At 60.6% G+C, this 18,620-nt stretch overlaps 1 protein-coding gene across 6 annotated transcripts in view; it reads right to left on the bottom strand.

The window, feature by feature from the left end:
- Positions 1-1,524: 1,524 nt before the first annotated feature.
- BRD1 (bromodomain containing 1) overlaps positions 1,525-18,620 on the bottom strand; it is a 35,053-nt gene continuing 17,957 nt past the window's right edge. For 3 of the 6 annotated variants that reach the window (XM_082634869.1, XM_082634871.1, XM_082634870.1), the window contains exons 5-13: positions 18,371-18,499; positions 17,714-18,026; positions 15,744-16,004; positions 10,877-11,371; positions 5,001-5,136; positions 4,450-4,577; positions 4,026-4,135; positions 3,649-3,803; positions 1,525-2,970 (exon numbers count right to left, since the gene is read on the bottom strand). In XM_082634869.1, the coding sequence (XP_082490995.1) occupies positions 2,787-2,970; positions 3,649-3,803; positions 4,026-4,135; positions 4,450-4,577; positions 5,001-5,136; positions 10,877-11,371; positions 15,744-16,004; positions 17,714-18,026; positions 18,371-18,499 (1,911 nt within the window). In that variant the 3' untranslated portion in view covers positions 1,525-2,786. Of the gene's footprint in view, positions 2,971-3,648; positions 3,804-4,025; positions 4,136-4,449; positions 4,578-5,000; positions 5,137-10,876; positions 11,372-15,743; positions 16,005-17,713; positions 18,027-18,370; positions 18,500-18,620 lie in introns of those variants that run through there. The other 3 variants (XM_082634872.1, XM_082634873.1, XR_014295253.1) reach the window with 3 other exon arrangements.

Genomic DNA, 18,620 nt, shown 5'->3' on the forward strand with positions numbered 1-18,620 from the left:
GGGGCCGGGGTCCAAGCAAATGTGGCAAGACCTGACCCCACAAGTCTGTGGGGTGCGGAGGTGTGTGGACAGTCTCTCCCCAGCCTGGGGTCAGCCCCTGGTTTGGGGGAAAGGTTTAGGGGAGACCTCTGGCCCCCCACCCCCCAAGAAGCCAAACGCACCTGGTCCAGGAGTGGAGAGTCTGCCCTACCCGCAGAGCACGCCTGGGAGGGGGACACTGAGAGGACATGTCTGGGGTGAGGGACCCCAGAAAGGGCTTGCTGGGAGGACGTGAGGATCTCTGTCTGCTTTGGGGAAACTCTGAGTGCCACCCACAGAACTGGGGAGGGGGCCACGCCGTGTGGTTGGACCCTGCCTGGGGGGACAGGGCCGGGAGCCCCAGTCACATAATGAGCACTGTCTACACTGCCCTGGACACGAAACGACCCAGTGCCGGGCTGTAGTTCTGCCCCTGCGCTGGGAGCTGGATGCCGGGGCCACGCAGGCCTGCCATGTGGGGACTCCGGAGGCTCGGGCCCCACTGCTCAGACCACAAGACCCCAGTGTCCCCCAGAGTCCCCAGCCCTGCGGCCTCAAGTCTGCAGGGCCAGGGCCCCAGGCAGCGGGTCACACGGGACTAACTGCAGGTGTCAAGGAGAGACCGCCAGCCTCCCGCGGGCTGGCCTCCGGCCTGAGGCGCCCCAGCGCCCCTGCTGGGTCCTCGCCCCCAGCTGCCCTTACAGACCCCCCCGCGCTCTGAAGCTGCCCTTTCTGCCCACCTGCCCAGAGGCCCTCCAAGAAAGAAGGAAGCCACAGCCAGGAGCCCCAGGGCCCCCGGCGCTGGATCCAAGAGGGCAGTAGGGCCCAGGAGGTCCCGCTAAGGACACGGGGCACCCTCAGCCCCGCCTGCCAGGCCCCTGCTCGGGGTTGGGGCCCCGGCACAACCACGGCCTGGGTGGGGTCAGGTGGCCAGTGCTGGGCCGAGTGAGCTTCCGAGACGGGGGCTCCTTGGGGCTGCCCCGGCCTGGCAGGGGCCCCAGGTACGGGTGAGGAGCTCCCGGGACGCTGACTTCGGTGCTGACACCACAAAGCCCCGGGCAAACGGGGACAGGATGGACGCCCACCCGTGGGCCCGAGCGGCAGCAAGGGCCAGCTCCAGCGGGGCGGGCAGAGCTGAGCGCGGAGGCCCCACCACGAGCCCGGACACGTCCCGGCAGCCAGGGTGGGGGTGCTCCATGGAAACCACAGCAGCAGGACTCGGCGCCAGCGGACGCCGCCAGCAGAGTTCAGGCCGCGGCAGCCCCTCGCGACCTTCAGCGTAACCGTGACTTGGGGCAGTGGGGGCAGAGGAGGCCCCAGGTGCAGCTCCAGGATCTGGGGCAGGAGCTCCGGCGTGAAGACCCCGTCCCTCCGTCCCTCCCGTCCCTTCTCCGACCACAGCCGGGGGCCTCACCCGCGGCGACGTGGCCCCAACAGGCCTTCCTCGAGGACCCCAGAACCACAGCAGAGAGAAAGCGTCCGTCAGACACGGGACAAAACTATCAAAGGAAGATGTTTTATTTTCAAGTTTCTATGGAGATGTTACAAACGATGCAGACTGAAAAAAAAACATTTAAAAATTTTAAACTACCGTTTTAAAATAAAAATATGATTAGGTAAAATAATAAATAATGACACCCCATGACACTTTTTGAGATGAAGGTGTGTCGCGTGCCTCGGCTGCAGGGACCCTCGCTCCAGCCCCGGCCCGGCCGCCAGGCTGCACGCCCACCCGGCATTCTAATGATGTAGGAATGAAAGGGACACACCGTCCAAATCTTGACTTTATTTTTTAATATAAAAAATGCAATTTTGGAAACCCACCCTACCTTTTCCCCTAACATAATGCTTTACCTCTTAAAAATAAAAATAAAGTACTAATTCTATATACATCACGTGTACCATACAAAAATGTATCCAAAGTTTCTATTGCTACCAAAGTGTTCTAAATTAAAACAAGTTACAGAAAGCCCCTCATTGTAAACAAAAGATTACAAGTTACAAAATCAAAGAACACAGCCAGAGTCATTTGTACAACAACCAACACATCCTGCTCCCGAAGCAAGTTGAATTTTTATGTGCCTGTATAAAAATGCATATCAATATACTTCTGCAAATTTATCTCTCATTATAAAGCAAATGAATACACTTTCTACAATAAATAATCCGCTGGGAGGCACACCCGTGGGAGGCTGGAGCGGACAGGCGGAGGCTGGCGAGTGGTCGAGGCTGGCGAGGCTGGCGAGGCCCAGAGGAGGCGCCTGCCCCAGCCCTCACGGGGGCGGCGGAGTGTTTTTGGTGATTTGCAAGTGATGCACGCGGCATAAATTTATTCTCCACCTCTTTCCACAAAGTACCATTCAAAATAATGTCATTTTCTTTCTTAAAATACACATTTGTCATTGTAAATTTACATCCCATCTATTAAATAAGTGGTACTCTGTGTAAAGAGTATGATTTACAAAATTATTAAACATTCAAAAGTCTTTTAAAAAAAAAAAAAAAAAAACAGCTACAGATCAAAGAAAGTGACGCCGGCAGCGCCCTCTGGAGTGACCCATGAGGGGCACAGAGCTGCACTCGGGGGACGTGCCCACGCCATTCACAGAGCGCCCAGACGGGGGTGATTTAATAGAAAACTGGGAAATAAAACCTCCCCCTCCCTGGGAGAAAGAATTAAACTACACCTAAAAATCAGAATAAGTTAAGTGGTGAACAATATACACTATGTACAGCGTATCGACACTATGGACAAGGCCACGGCCGCGTCAGTCTATGTCGCTGAGGTCGCTGGCCGGCTCCCCGTGCACGCGGCTCAGGTGGTTCATGGCGCGGTCGAAGGCGATCCTCACCGCCTTCCGGATGCTGGAGTTCCTCCCCTCCATCATCTTCAACTTGTCTATCGTCTCGTCAATGCCGAGGGGAACCATCTTGGACTTCGGGAGCCACTGCCTTTGAAGGAAGAGAATGGACTGTGAGGCCGCCCAAGTGTCAAGCTGCCTTTCGGCCACCATGCACACACCCAGCCTCCACGCTGTCGGGCACTTCAGGCCAAGTGGCATCTCGGAAAGCGCCCGAGCACGGAATCAGTGGTCACCTCCTCTCCTCAGTGTCACTTCCTGGGGGGCCACTGCAGCCCTCAGACGTCCACGCCACGCCTGAGTGGCCACCAAGGGGCACGCACACGTGACAACGGGCACACACACACAGACATACACACGACACGTGCACTCACATGGCAAGGAGTGGAGGGCAGGGCCACGGGTCCGGGAGACCCACTGAGCCACAAGGAACCCAGCAGGGGGGCCGCCCGGGTCAGCGAGAGGGAGAAAAAGATGGGGGCAGGGGGCAGCAAGACACACAAGCCCAATGCACCCGCACGGGACACTGCGGCCGGCTCCCCACCGAGCAGCCTCGGGCACAGAAAGGGCCACAGTGCAGAGGGCAGAGGAGCCTGGCCCCAGAAGGGCAGGGCGGGGTGGCGGTTCCCTCGAGCACTCAGGTCAGGGTCTGGACCGCGGCACGTCGGGGGCCGAGGCAGGGGCATCCGCTGGCAGAGCACAGGGGTCTGGGAGCCCGTGGCAGGCCCGGCGGGACCACACGGACGCACCAGGGCCCGCGGGCACTCACCAGCTTCTCTTGTTGTCGAAGAACAGGACGAGGAAGAGCTTCTCGTCTGCCTTGGTCTGCATGTGCTCGCCCACCTTCAGCACATCCAGCGGCGGCGCCGGGATGGTGACCCCGTTGTGGTGGCCAGGCACACGTGGCATCTTGGGGTCGATGATCTGCCGAGGGAGGACACGGGGTCACGGCGGAGCCCTCGCACCCCGTGCCCTGGAGCAGGCCAGGGCCCGACGAGGGGGGGTCTCAAGGGAACTCCGCCCACACCCCGACACCCCCCCACCCGTGTGCGTCTCCCGGCAGATGGTCACAGGATGCCTGTCCCCAGGGCCCGGGGACACGGCCACGCGGCTCGACGCCCCCACCCCACAGGCTCCGCGGCTCACCAGGGCCGGGTACGAGGGGTAGCCGCTACACTTGGCCCACACGACCTTCAGGGGCTCGAGGACGGAGGCCGCGGCGTCAGTTGAAATCCACATGCTGTTCTGACCAACTTCTGAGAAGAAGAGGGAGAGAAGGGAGTCAGAAGGGCAGGGCCCCCGGGACCCCACACGCGCACAGCTGAGGCCGCCCCAGGGCAGCAAGACGGGCCTGGGGGGTGCACCCGGCCCGGCCTGAGGGCGCGAGAGCCCGGGGAGGCAGAAGGCCGGCCCAGCGCCTGCCGTGGTGCTGAGGGCCTCCGCACCCGCCCTCAAGCAGCGACACCGCGTCGCCCTGCACCCCACCCCTCCCCCAGCTCCAAGACCTCCGGCCCCCGGGTCCCCAGCATCTCCCGCTCCGCGCACAAGGCGGCAGGGGGCGTGGACGCACCGGCCGCGATGCGGGCTGCCTTGGCGTAGTTCCCGTTCTCGATGCAGGAGATCAGCGCGCTGCGGTCCTCCAGCGTGTGCCTGCGGACCAGGGCGGGCTTGCCCCGGCCGCACGGGGGCGCGCTAAAGCTTCAGGAGGGAAAGAGGGGCCCGTCAGAGCCCAGCCGCGGGCCCTGCATGAGGGGAGGTGGGGAGGGGTCAGGAGGGAAGGGAGACCGCAGGGCTGTGCTGGCCACCTTTTTTTTTTGGGCCCCACCGCGTGGGATCTTAGTTCCCCGACCAGGGATCAATCCTGGGCCCGGCAGTGAGAGTGCTAACCACTGGACCACCAGGGACTTCCCAGCCAGCCACCATCTTGGTAAAGGCAAGACTCAGCAGGAAAAAACCAAATATAGACATAACTCATGCATTCGCAACTCGAGTTAGACTTCTGTGGGGTTTGCCTTCCCCCTTCTGGTGAAATTCTACAAAGCAGATTACTGCGGAACAGAGACACTGCCCCCGAGGGAGGGAGGCAGGGTGGGCGGGCGGGGGGCTCGGGGTGGGGCCCACCTGGAGTCGCAGAGCGGGCTGCTGCTGGAGGAGACGCTGGACTCGGAGGCGCAGCGGCGGCGGGGCGCGGCCGTTCTCCCCGGGGCGCCACCCAGCTCCTGCTCGCTCCTCGCGGCCCCAAAGCCATTGGTGAGCCCTGCAACACAGACGCACGTGGCCCTGAGCTCAGCTCCCCGCGGCAGGTGCCCGCGCCACTGCCCTCTCTAAACCGGGGACAACGCCAGACAATTGCGCCCTGCCCACCCCAGCACCCAGCACGCTCAGAACACTGGGACAGGGGCACAGGGCGCACCGAACGGAGATGACAAGCCACGGTGAAGTCAGGGCACACTGGTCTCCAGAAGGTGCTCTTAAAAAACAGGCCCCACAAAGGCAAGGAGGGCCTCCCGCGACTCCTTCCTGGACGGTCAACGCCTGCCGACAGAGGCCCCAAGTCTGGGCGGGGGCCCCAGGGGGGGTGGGGGGAGGGAGGGGAGCCACAGGCTTCTGGGGGATCAGCACGTCCACATCTAAGGAAAACCTTTCAGAACAAAGCACTAGCAGGAACCCCAAAAATCGCTCATGACCTCCTGAAACCCAAGATGAGCGTCTCGCTCACGTGGGCGCCCTGTGTCCAGACGCCACCGAGACCATCAGCACCAAGGCACACGGGTGAGGACGCGCCACCGGGGGGCCAGAGCTCACAGGGGTCCGAACACCCAAGCAGCCCAACAAACCAACGGTTTCACCTTAGCACCTGAGAAGTGTTTTAATTGAGGCAAATCTCAAAGCCAAACCACACATCCTGCCCCCGAAAAGTCTGACACCAGCAGGAGGCAGGAAGGACACCCCAGGTCAGAAGGTGCCACGAGCTGCTGCCTGTGTCCAGCACCGCTAGGCCCAGCCCGGCCCCTCTGGGTGCGACGGCTGCAGGGAAGGCGTGGTTTTTCCCCAGAAAAGAATCCCACTCCTCGTGCTTCAAAATTTTTTAAATCCATTTCTTCAAAAAACTTTTTTGAAGTAGTTTAGCCAGATTACAGGGGTTTCTCATCTGCTTCACATTACTTTCCTGTCAACAAAAGGAGGCGAGTAAACCTAGACAGACAGACGGCTGCTGGCAAGTACAAGTGCAGAAACAGCGCGCGCTCTGCTGCTCCCGAAGAGAACGAAGCCCCTGACTCCCTGTAAGGGAGCCAGTCAGACGTAATGCTCCATCTCTGTCAGACTTGACACCACTGGCTACAGGAAAAGCTTAGCGTTTCCCGTTTTAAACCTAATTCATATTTATAAGTAGTACCTGCAGGCAGTGGCGGATGCTGCACTCATTTTCGGAACGTGGACCAAACCACCTCAGGAAGGCAGGCCCGTGAAATGGAGCAGCTGGGCCCAGGCGCCGCTTCTCGTGGTCCCAGCCCGTGGGGCCCAGGTCCGCCAGGAGGGGCCGCGCTCACGCAGGCGCACGCCCAGCACCAGCGCTGCTACAAGACCCCACCTGTACCCCCCGGGGAGGCCCCAGGACAGCACCCGACACTGGGCCAGGTCCAGACGCACCGTGTGGCGACAGCCCAGGGGTCAAGGACACGCAGCCACCAAGCTGCTCCAAGCACAGCCAGCGTGGACGGCCTCCCCCTGCGCCCAACCTCCCGCCGGCAAAGCGGGCTGCCCGTCCGCCTCTCCTGGCAGAGCAGGAAGAGGGGCCCTAGAAGGTGACGTGGAGTCTCACCGCCTGTGACAGGTACCCGGCGCCTGGGAAGAGCTGGGGCGAGGAGTACATGGGGCCTGCCATCTGCGACCCACCCCCATCCCAAGGCAGGAGGCGGCAGCCAGGAAGGGCAAGAGGAAGGGCAGGGTGCCCGTCACAGGACACGCGTGGTGAAGGTCAGACGGAGGCCGGGCCTCCTGACTGCAGAGAAAAGAGAGGGGAGACCGGCCCCGGCTCCAGGGCACTGAGCAAGGCTGCACTCATGTCGTCCTCAGGGAGACGGCACAGACATCACCCACGTAGCACGCATGGTGACAAGTGACACCAAGGGGAGAAGATCCAGAAGTGAGGAGCCCTCAACTGGAAACAAGAGGACATGCACGTCTCCCTAAGAACTCAGAGGACACACGCCCCCAGGGTGACCAGCTAGTCGCATATGGTTTTCCCCGTGCCACCCACTGAGCAGCAGACAAGCCCAAGGGCACAAGGCCGCGTGGCCAGAGCAGCGCCAGCCTCCGCAAGCCACCCCACGCCACCCAGAGACCTGCAGGGACCTGAAATGACACTCAGTAGGGCAGGGTCACAGGTCTGCACAGAGGTGGGCCCAGAGCCACAGGCAGACACAGGTGCCCCCGCAGTGCCTCCGAGAGCCAGGTTAGTACCCGGTGAAAAGTGCCTTCAGGGACAGGCCAACGCCCCCCAGACATGAGCTGCACCCCCAGAGCCCCTGGGAATGAGGGCTGACGCCTCGGGCGATAGAGGAGGCACCCCGGAGTCTAAACTCCCTTCTCTGTCCCAAAGGAGGACACACCGAGCGGGGAGCCCCGGCCCAGCTGCAGCTCAAGCCGTCCAGGCGCCCTCAGGCCTCTCAAAACGCGCGTCGTTAGTGGCTGCAGCAAACTCCATCCTGAACGCCTCGCACCTGCCGGGTGGCAAGAAGCCTCCAGGTGCTCCCACAGGGGTGCCGGGCACCCGAGGTCCACCTCGCCACGCCCTTGCCGGGCCGTGAAGACCTCCTGGACGGCAGCCCAGCAAGAGGCACAGCGACAGGAGCGGCTGCGCCCCCTGCCAGCCACACGGTGTGGACACAAGGGCTCCCCTCACACGCACACTGTCAGGGCCAGCGGGCACAGGGGCTGCAGCTGGCCTCTCGGAGCAGGGGGCACGCCTGTTATTTTGGCTCCAAGTTTTTATTTTTACTGTTGGCAACAGAACTGCATTTTTTGTGTGTTGTGTATTTTTCCACCTTTCACTAAAAACACAGAAGCACATCAAGTAACATCCCAACATCCTGCTTTTGTCCAGACCGGCTCCGAGAAGACGCAGCAGCGTGCAAGGCTCGCCAGGACGCCCCCAGGCCCCCAGGCCTGCAGCCAAGACGCCCGCTCGTGGCGACCAGAGACAGAACTGTGCCTCCCCGAGAGCCCCAGGAAGAGCGGGAGGAGGATCCAGAGGAGAGACAGGCGAGGGCAGGCGGGCCCGGCGGGGGCCAGGAGGCACTAACGGCAGACAGCGAGGGCACACGGGGCTGACACCACGTGGTCCGGCACCGCGTGCCCAGTGCCCAACCCAGAGCCCCTGGTCATCTCAGACCGGTCCCGTGCCGGCCAAGGGCGGGTCAGAAGCCCTGTCCACGCGAGTCATCTGTGGATGCAGCAGGCTCTCCAGGCACCTCAGCCCGAGGCTTCCTTCTGCATTGTCACCCTATCCACGGGGAGGCCGAGCGACGTCCCAGCCAGGTCCCAGCCAGCTGGAGGACGGGCGCCGTCCCCGGCACCTGCGGGCATCTCACTGACTTACAGAGGGGTGGGTGGGGTGGGGCACGGCTCCTCTGAGGGCTGGTGTTTGTGTTTTTGTCTGGAGGGCGGCTGAACGGATGCTTCCCATGTCATCCACAAGAACTGGGTGAAATGCATGGGTGCAGGGATCCTTCTGCTTTCCAAAATGACCGCGTAGCACAACTCCAGTCCAAGGTGAGTAAGAGAAAATAATTAGGATCCAAAGAGTGAACTACCCAGCATGTTAGTAGTTAAAATGAGAACCTGGAAAACAGCGGAAAAGCCGTTTAGTCTGACTGCAGGCCCCAGAGAGCAGCCTCCTGCCTGAGCAGCCTGCAGACACGGCGACAGGCGCAAGTGCACACGGCCCGCCACGCGCACGACGGGAGCCACGCGCAGGCATCTCAAGCGAGGAGACGGGCAGCACGGTGTCCTGGCCTGGGGCCCACAAGCCAGCGGTCACAGAAGGAAGCCGGGAGACCACGCAGGCCCTGGCGGCACGGCTCCAGGAGGAGCAGCCAGTGTGTCGACGCCGCCCACGGGCACTTCCGAGGAGAGGCCCGAGTGCCCGGAAGGAACAAGGCAGGGTTCACCCTAACCCGGAGGCCCTGCAGCATGTACTGCGGAGCCCCGCGGGCTCCCTATGAGGCAGAGCGCGCAGACGGACCCTTGGAAAACAGCAGGTTCGCAATACCCCAAGTCCCGAGACTGCAAAGACTGCCGCTCGGGGCAAGGGACCCGGCCGCGGAGCCCACGAAGACGCCCGGGCGACGGGCCAGCCGAGGGCCGAGCAGACCCTGAGGACTCACTGCATGCCACTGAAGGCACCGCCATTCTTTAATGGGAAGCAAAGGGCTCCGCCTGAGCCAGGCCATAGGGGCCGACACCTCGGATGCGCCCCGGTCCTCCTGCAAGGCCTGCGGGAAACTCCTCCCGGCCTCAACCATCACCACTGAATACCTGCAAAATCCTCGGCTCAGACGCAGAAACTGGAAGGAGGGGACGTGATTTTCTACAAGGGACCTTTGGTGAGGGAGTCCAAGAGGCCCCCGAAAGCCCAACGGTTGAAGGCCCACGGGGGGCAACGGTTCCAGAAGAACAGCCAGGCAGCGAGGGCCACCTCGGGGCCTGGCAGCCCAACCCCGGACACCAGCTTCGCCGAGGGCCCTTGACTGCAGTGCCCTGCGCACGCTGCACCAGAACACGACGCCCTGACTCGCCTCCGGGTGCAGATGCCGGGACCATCCAGTGCGCTTGAAAACCAAGCCGAGGCTCTTTCGCTAAATTCGGCCGAGCAAGGCCCCAGGGTAGTTAGGGAGCCCCGAGCACTGACACAGGCTCCGTCTGATTCTGCATCCGGGACACGCTCAAGCAGCTGGCAGCACTGAGAAATAAAGTTTCAGCAAATTATCAAGAAACACCAACTTGATATCGACCCATCGAACTAAAATCACAAAACGTAACGTTTCAATAACCCTAATTGCATGTGCAAAAGTCTACTGTGGAAGAACAGCCAGCCAGGCGACACACCTCCCCGCACGCCGGGCTGCAGTCGCCCCTCCAGGGTGGACGCCCGGGGCCGAGGCACCCAGCCGGCCCCTCGAACCCGTGGCTCAAACTCAGTCAAGCGCCGAAGGAGTCTGTCTGGATGTGGCAGACGGAGCAGTAGCAGACACAAGCCGGCTCTGGTCCACATCCGGGACCCAAGGGAGCTCAGACCGCCCCCAGGAGACAGCCCCGCGGGCCCACCGCCGTGGAGGGGCGCGGATGGCAAACGGCTAGGCTACCAGCACAGAAACCCCTTGCCTCCCAGTGAGAAGGCTGGAAACAGGCTTTGAAAGAGCAGGAAGGTGCCTCCTGCAAACAAAGCTGGAGGGAAATTCCTGACAGAGCGCCAGCACGTGGATGTCTGGGTGAGTTAATTAGACGAACTTAAGCCATAAAAGCTTAGAAATAAATGAGAAACACTTTCAAGTGTTATCTCAGCAGGAGATAACCCATCGTGGGTGTACCAACCAAGCCACATAGAACGGCGAGAAAATGTCAAAGTACGCTTTAAGCAAGTGGGTGACGCGCCACGTTTAGCCCAGACCCTGTGGGCCTCAGAAGGGAGGCCTGCGGGACGCCCGCCGTCACCTGCTGCACCTGGACCCGCCCACACGCACAGCACAGCCAAGCACCAGCCTCGCTCGGAAGCCAGCCTGGGTCCAGACTCTCCAAGGGGAGGGACAAGCAGGGCCCCCAGCCCCCCCAAGGTGGCGCCACCTCAGACTTATGATTCAGGGCTTCTCGAAGAAAAAAACACCATTTGTCTTCTTACGTGGACAACAGAGTGCAAAACACCGAAGCTGCTGGCAGCCCCCACCCCCCCACCCCCGCCCTGCCCCGAGACAGAACGCGGCCGGCGCGGCATTTACCTGTGTCCAGGCGCTTTCCCGGGGACCCCTCCTCCACCTCGGAGTCGCCGCAGGTGCTCCGCGACCTTTTTCTTGGCTGCAGAAGAGTCTCCAACCTCGGAAGGACTACAGACAAAAAGGTTTTGGTCCCTAGCTGAGGAGAAGTTGGCTGGGTTTCAGTGTTCTTGGCAGACTTTGGGGGGCTTACACTTTTCGATTTGCAGAAGAGAACAGAAGTGCGTCTGTTTACATCGCTTGATGGCTCCGCCACCGCGGAGGCCGCCGCCGGCGCATCGCCACTACTGGCGAGGGTGGGCTCTGGAGGGTGTCCGATTACCAGTGCGCTCTGAGGGCAAGTGCTATGTGATTCATTACCAAATGTGACTCTTTTGAATAGTTTACTCTGCTCTGGGTTGAGTTCTACTGGTTTGAGGGTTGGTGGTTCTGAATTAGTCTCCGAGTTTGAAGGAAGAGGTAATGCATCTGATGGTTCAAGTTTAGGGGGAGATTTATCTCCTGAAAAAATTATAAATAAAGTGATTTTTGAAAACTGATAATTATAAAATCTATTATAAAACTTACTACAAATGTGAAGTCCACCAAAATACTAATTCAATTAAGGAAACACAGCATCACACATAACTGTCTGCAAGCAGCCGCGGGTTACACCCTGTGTGCGCTTCCCTAACACCGAGGCCGCGGCGCCTGGTGCCCAGGTGTCCAGAGTTACCCTCTGAAAACAACCGTGAAGATCACCGCACATGCGCCAGCATCAAGACATCGTTCGAGTTCATGACAGTTTCTGCAATCAACATTCACTTACCTTGAAGAAGAAAAATATCTCACGTAACTAAGGGGTTCTAAGCGGGCATTCCCACAGTCCTGACCTGGTCCACAAGGTTAGCAGACAGAAGGAAACAGCACATAAATCTGATTTCTGACCAGGGCATTCTAAGTCGATGTCAAAAACAGGGAGTGGTGAGTGGCTGAGAAGGATCCAGGAGAGCAGGAAAACTTCCCACTCTGTTCTCAGATACACTAACTTCTGTGCCACCTCCAGAAACATTACAACCTAAGTTCTTTCTTCTAAGTCTGACTTTAAATATAAAAACACAACCTTTGGGGCTTCCCTGGTGGCGCAGTGGTTGGGAGTCCGCCTGCCGATGTAGGGGACACGGGTTTGTGCCCCGGTCCGGGAAGATCCCACATGCCGCGGAGCGGCTGGGCCCGTGAGCCATGGCCGCTGAGCCTGCGCATCCGGAGCCTGTGCTCCGCAACGGGAAAGGCCGCAACAGTGAGAGGCCCGCGTACCGCCAAAAAAACAAAACAAACAAAAAAAACCCACAACCTTTGGACAAAGACTATTTTAACCTCTTAAGAAAGACTTTTAAAAATTACTAACTGTAGAAACAAGACGCCTGAGAGCTGGCGTGTTAGCCCCGGGCCGCGGGAGGCTGGAGAAGCCTCTCCAGGGAGGACGGGGCTGGCCAGGGCAGGCACACCCTCTGGGATAAAAGCCACCGAGGTTTCTCTCCAGGCAAGGCTGATACTGGCTTCAGGATGTATGACATAAAACAAGAAAGACACTAAGTAGTACATATCATCACAAAGTACAGTTTCTATTTTATGAAACCTGCACATCTCCCCAAAACCGTCTAGAACACATAAGGTTAATATTTTAAATCCAAAGTCATTTTGAAAATGAAAAGCTACACAACTTCGAAGGTTCGTTTATGTCTCTGAGCAAATGTTTTGAGAATTCTCCCAACTTATGGTGAGGAGAGCCAGCCAGGCTCGGAGCCCAGGAGGGTGGCACGGAACTGCAGGAGCGCTCTGCCCAGGCAGCTGCGGTCAGGCTCTGCCCCAGAGGGGCCTTCACTTTCAAACGCCACTCAAAGCCTGTTAAGGCACGTGACGACTCAGAAAATGAGCGGAGAGCCTCTCCTGGACCAAAAGCTGTTAGAAACGTCAGTTTCAGAAGGAGACACTGACTCATCTCGCACATGTGTGCAAACACTAGGGCCTGAGTCCCACTGACGGCACGCGGCTGGTGAGGAAACTCCCCCGCCCGCTGTTCGTGACCACATGGGGAACACTGACCAGGTGGGAACTAGGGACGTGCAGAGTGACCGCTGGGAGGCTTCCTGTCACTCACTAGGAACGCCAAGGGCATCTTCCCAGGGGTGGGGCCCTCCTCCCTCCCTTTCTCCCACCCGCCCCCAGACCCATGACCCCACCGCGCTCGCCGCACACAGAGCAGGTGACAAGCAGGGCCCCGGGGGGGAGGTGCACACGGAGCCGACACGAGACCGCAAGTCCCTGTACAGTCACTGGCTGCAAACAATCACACACCACTTAAACGCTCGTGAAAAACACTTGACTGACTTCTAGAACAAACGCTCTTCGTTCGTGGCATAAACGGATGCAAAGCACCTGAAATGCTGTTCACAGGAGCTCATCACACACAGAACAGCCCGGCGGCTCCACTCGGGGTACCCCACCTGCCCCCCTGCTTTGGGGCGTCTGCAGGGCAGCTTCTCCACCGTCCACACCCGTGGTGCCAACCCGCCCAAGAGACGCTTCCAAACCAAAGCCACAAACGGCCTGGGGACCCAGCGAGGCACCTGTCTGGACGCCAGGCCACCGACCCTCCCGAGTCAGGGGCCCCTGTCCTCACTCGAGCGTGACTGCGCCGTCTAGCCTCAGCTGCGCTGACCCTCGCAGTCCCTCTGGAGCCTCCAGGGAAAGAGACGGACGCAATCTTGAAACAGTGGAGACAGGGCTCGAATCCGACACTGGACCAAAACCCCGACAGCTAGCGGCAGAGGCCCCTCAGCGACCCAGGCCCATGGCCTCGGCCACGCCGTCCTCACTGCCCTGCCCCCCGCTGCTCGACGGAAACCTCACCATGTGTGAAACCGACGACCTGGGCACGAGGCTCCCCGGCTGATGGCCCCAGACCAGCACCGCACAGACCACGGGCAGAGTCCGCGGGCGCCCGCCCCAAGCTGCGCGGAGCCCCACGCCCGCCACTCCTGGCGCCTGACGCCGGCGTCTCCTCCCTGCTCAAGTTTCCAACGGAAACCCGTGAACATCAAATCACAACTAAGACCGCCATTGATGTTGAGAAATCACTACTCTTTCAAGCGTGACGGATTGATATTGTGGTCCTGAGTCTTTCAGAAGATTCTTGAGTTTTGCCCCAGGACCGTGATCCCAAGTACATGTTTCTACACTCGCTCACAAATGGCTGCTTCCGCCACCTCCACCAACCTCTGTGTCATCCACACGACCCCAAGCCCCAATGTCTGGAGGCCACGCCGCCGCTTCACAGGGGGCGCCCCCACCTCCCTGACAAGCCCAGCTGTTTCTCCTCTCCACCCACACCTCGCCTTCCACGTGTCGCTCCTGACCAGCACGGCTCCAGGCCTCCCTGTTCACGTCTGCTGCGCCTCCACCTGCTTCCTCCGATGTGGACCAGCCCCACGGAACAGCGAGAGGGATCGCCAGGGACGCCCGCCCAGTGGGAAAGCTCAGAAGCTGATGGCGGACCAACCTGTCGACACATTCTCCCCCCAACCCACTCTTTTGCACAAGAAGAGAAACGCATGCCCTCAGCCGGAGGGGCAGCTTGGGCAGCGGTAAGGGGCCGGCTGGGAGGCAAGCAGGCGCCCATGCCGGAACCCACGCTCCAGGCCCACCCTGCACCCCGAGGACCCCTGAAGACACAGAAGGGGGAACAGCCCGGGAAGCCAGGTAGGCCCGGCTGTCGAAGGTCCCCTTGAGCAAGAGCTCCTCAGAACCAGACCCCCAATAGGCAGGGCCGGCGCAGGTGGCGGCAGGGAGGCTCCCCCAGACTCTACGGACCGAACGTTAACTCCCATCACCCAGGAGAAGCTGCAGAGCTGCAGCTGACAGCGCAGCCGTGCAAACAGAGAGGCCATCGTGAGGAAAAGGCTGCAGGAGCGACTCAGGGCCACTCTCTAAGGGAAGAGAAAGCTCAGGGCTCCAGGTCCTTCCTGCCCCACTGCTGCCTCAGACAACTGGATAAAAAAGTAGAGGGACATGCAGGACACGCTCGGCCAGAGGGACGCCCAGCGCCAGCCCACTCACGGGCGCCCATGCAGAGGCACATGCAGTCACCACCAGGACGTGGCAGGTCCGCAAGGCTGGTGCCCGTCCACGGCACACCACAGTTCTTTTAAAAAGTTAAGCTATAGAACAACTTGGCGTCTGGTTTGATTAATGTCTTTGTTGTTCTTATCAGGACGCGGTGGGGAAAAAAATCAGAAAGCCCGTAAAACAGCTGCCAACTGCTGTGCGGGCAGGGAGTCTGACTCCACGGCCTATGTCGCTGCCTGAAACGTGCTGGCCCTCAGGTGAGGTAAGGAGAGCACGAGGGGAGGGCCCTCCGCCCGCCCTAGAGCTCCAGCCTGGAGGGCACCTCCCAGGGACCAGGCTGAACTGGCGTCCACGGCCCGTCCTGCCAGGTAGGGGCTCCTCTGGGCATGAGTACGGCCCAGCCCTGTGTCCCACGCGCTCGGCCCACGATGGAGCATGGGAAGGACCTTCGCACCCCCCAGGAGCGAGTCAGTGAGGGCTGAGCGCAGCTACGCAGGCCACCAGGCACCTGGTGCAACGACTCTGCTCCACTTTCCTGACCCGACACACAGTCGTGCCCCCCGTCACTCTCCAACCACCCCGGCAAGGCTGTGGACGACCTGAACGGTGCTCCTGAAATAGCTTTCCGGAACCAAGCTAAGAAAAAATTCTCATTCCACGCCCTAGACTCTCGTTAGTGCCCAAACGCGGCGCGGACGGCACGGACGGCCCGGCGTGTGCCCGAGGTTTCCGAGCACTCCTGGCCTGCGCCCCCGAGCGTGCTTACCTTCCTCCCCAGTCTCCTGCCCCCGCTGAGCACCGTCCTCTTCGAGGCCTGCGGTACCTGACTCGGCGGCCGGGGGCTGGCTGTGCCGCTGGCTCAGCTGGCTCCGAAGGGCGGCGATCTCCTTCTTCAGCAGCTTGGCCCGCCTGTTCCGCGACCCGCTGGGCTTCATGGAGCACGTGAGGTCCAGCGCGTCCAGCAGCTCCCTCAGCTGCTCCTCCAGGACCATGTGGGCCCTGCCAGCCGGGCTCAGCAGCCTGTCCACTGGAAGCAGAGGCACGGCCATCAGGAGCCTCGGACCGCCCCGCCGGCCACGCCGGGGAGCCCCGGGCCCCCACCCGCGCGTGGCGCCCACGAGGGCCGCCGCCAGGGGTTGCACGGGAGCAGGGGCGGCTCCCAGGGACACCGAGCCCCCCTGCTGAGACCGGCCGCCCACGCCCAGCGAGGACTCCAAGAAAGTGCCCGAGGGAGGTGTGGACTCCCCGAGTGGAGGCGCCAGCGTGGGGCGTCTGCGCATCGCGACTGGTGTCTGAGCCCAAGTCTCGGGCCCAGGCTGTTGTTTGGCTTTTTTAAAACTGGGCTGCAAAATTCAGATAATTTGGAGTTTGGGGCACAGTTACTTCAAAAATCGCTAGCAATTTCCATTTCAGCCAAACACCCAAATTCATAAAGCACAGATTATCTTAAATCAGTGAGAAGCGGCTAAGAAACAAAACGAGTCTACAGAAGCCCCCACAGATAAAACTGGGACAAAAACAGCAGCGCAGCCGTCCAGACAAAGGAACACACCTCCCTCAACAGGCAAACCTTTTACTAAAGCACCGCCTCGTCCACGAAGGGAACGAGACGACGGTATAAGGAAACAAAGCAGAAAGCATCCCGACAAAACCCCGCAGGTAAGAAGGTTCACGGAAACAGAAGACACGTCGCTTGAGGAGCCTCACCAGTGTCTGGTCCGCCCTCGTGCCACCCCAATGCTGAGGGAGGAGCGGATTGGACTTCGCATCCCTAATTCTACCCTCAGTGAAACCTGGGCGCGGAGGCATACATAAGCACTCGTGGCGGCTCGCCCAGCCGTTTCCTGCAAGGCCCGACCTCCGCGGCCCCGCGCCCCTGCCTGCCCGGGGCTCCTGGGGGGGGGGGGGGCAGAGCCATGCAGCAAGGCAGCAGCTTCCAAGGGTCGAACGAGTCAGCGGACGGCAGGCCCCCCCAAGGCCACGGCGCAAGGAGTGCACCGCCGGGGAGAGGGCCCCGTGCCTGTGCCCTGCTAACTTCCAAGCACAGCGACAGCCTTGCTCTGGTCAAAGACGCCCTCCCAAGTCTGTAAGGGCCCACGTGGGCCCAAGGCCCCGGCTACACTGCTTCCTGGTCTGTATCAGGCCGACCCAGGCCGTCCTTCTCGGGGCCACGGGCCACGTGTCTCTCTCAAGTGGGACCCTGAAACGTGGCTGCCCTGAACAGAGATGCGCTGAGTGTAAGATACACACTACACGGCAAAGAGGAAATGAGAAGCCAGTGGAGGCAATCCTCCGTAAATTTGATGTCGTTTATGTGTTAACATCACCATACTGTGACACAGTGGGTTAAAAATACGTTGCTAAAGGGGCTTCCCTGGTGGCGCAGTGGTTGGGAGTCCGCCTGCCGATGCAGGGGACGCGGGTTCATGCCCTGGTCTGGAAGGATCCCACATGCCGCGGAGCGGCTGGGCCCGTGAGCCATGGCCGCTGAGCCTGCGCATCCGGAGGCTGTGCTCCGCAATGGGAGAGGCCACAGCAGTGAGAGGCCCGCGTACCGCAAAAAAAAAAAAAAAAAAAAAGTTACTAAAATAAGTTTTGCCTGTTTTCCACTTTTTCACGAAGCTACTAAGAAACCTCAAGTCAGTGTGTGGCTCCCACCCCCCTTCTCCTGGGCCTACCCGCACGGCGTCTGCGGCGGGAGCACCCTCCCGCCTGTTCCCAGACAGCCCCGCTTACCGTCGTCCCAGGAGAAAGGCCGCCGGGGGGCCGCGGGGGGCCGCTCGGGCAGGTGCATCCCTGAGGCCTCCTCGAAGCCGACGCTGTCTGCCTGGCGCCTGGCCTGCCTGAGCACCACGCCACCCTGGTCACGCAGCCGCACGGCGGCCCGGTAGAACACCGTGTCCTTGGCGTTGTACTTCATGCAGTTGTCCACGATAAGGTCAAAGTCCTCCTCCAGCTCCCTGAGAGTCCGGTACCCTTGTGCTTCTAACCGTTTCCGCATCGTGGCAAAGTCCATAGGGTGTTTAATGTGATCCAGATAATCCGGAACCTGATTCCAGGGAAGAAAACAGCCATTTACAGACAAAACAGGATTCATTCATGCTACATAACCAGCACACCTGCCACGTAAGGCAGCCACACGTGCACATCCACACGTGAACACACGCGCACACACACGCACAATGCTCACACAGTACCGAGTGGCAGCAGTGAGACACACCAAACTGAAGCCTGGGTCCTTCCAAGGACCCTCCCAGCCAAGGCCCCTGAAGTACAAACGCAGGAACCCGTCCCCTGGCCAGGCAGACACGCACTGGGAAGGGCTCTTTCTTCATCCCTTTGGTCACCACAGACATGAGGAAGGACGGGGAACGCGAGGGCGAGGACACCCACCTCCTTCAGGCTCACTGGCTGGGCAAATATCCGGGCCGGGTCCTTCTCCTGCAGCTGGTCCAGCACGGAGCGCAGCAGCACGGTGAGCGGGGTCAGCCGCAGCTCCAGGGCCACCTGCTCCAGCTTCACCTGGGGGCCAGTGCACGCGGTCTCAGGGCCCGAGGGGACCCTCCCGCTGAGAAGCCACTTCCTGCCTCAAGCGCTCAACACCGCCCCGTGGCCGACGGGGCCCACTTTACGGGCACACACG

This window comes from Mesoplodon mirus (genome assembly GCF_964341445.2).
Source record: "Mesoplodon mirus genome assembly, chromosome: 11".
Classification (NCBI taxonomy): domain Eukaryota; kingdom Metazoa; phylum Chordata; class Mammalia; order Artiodactyla; family Ziphiidae; genus Mesoplodon; species Mesoplodon mirus.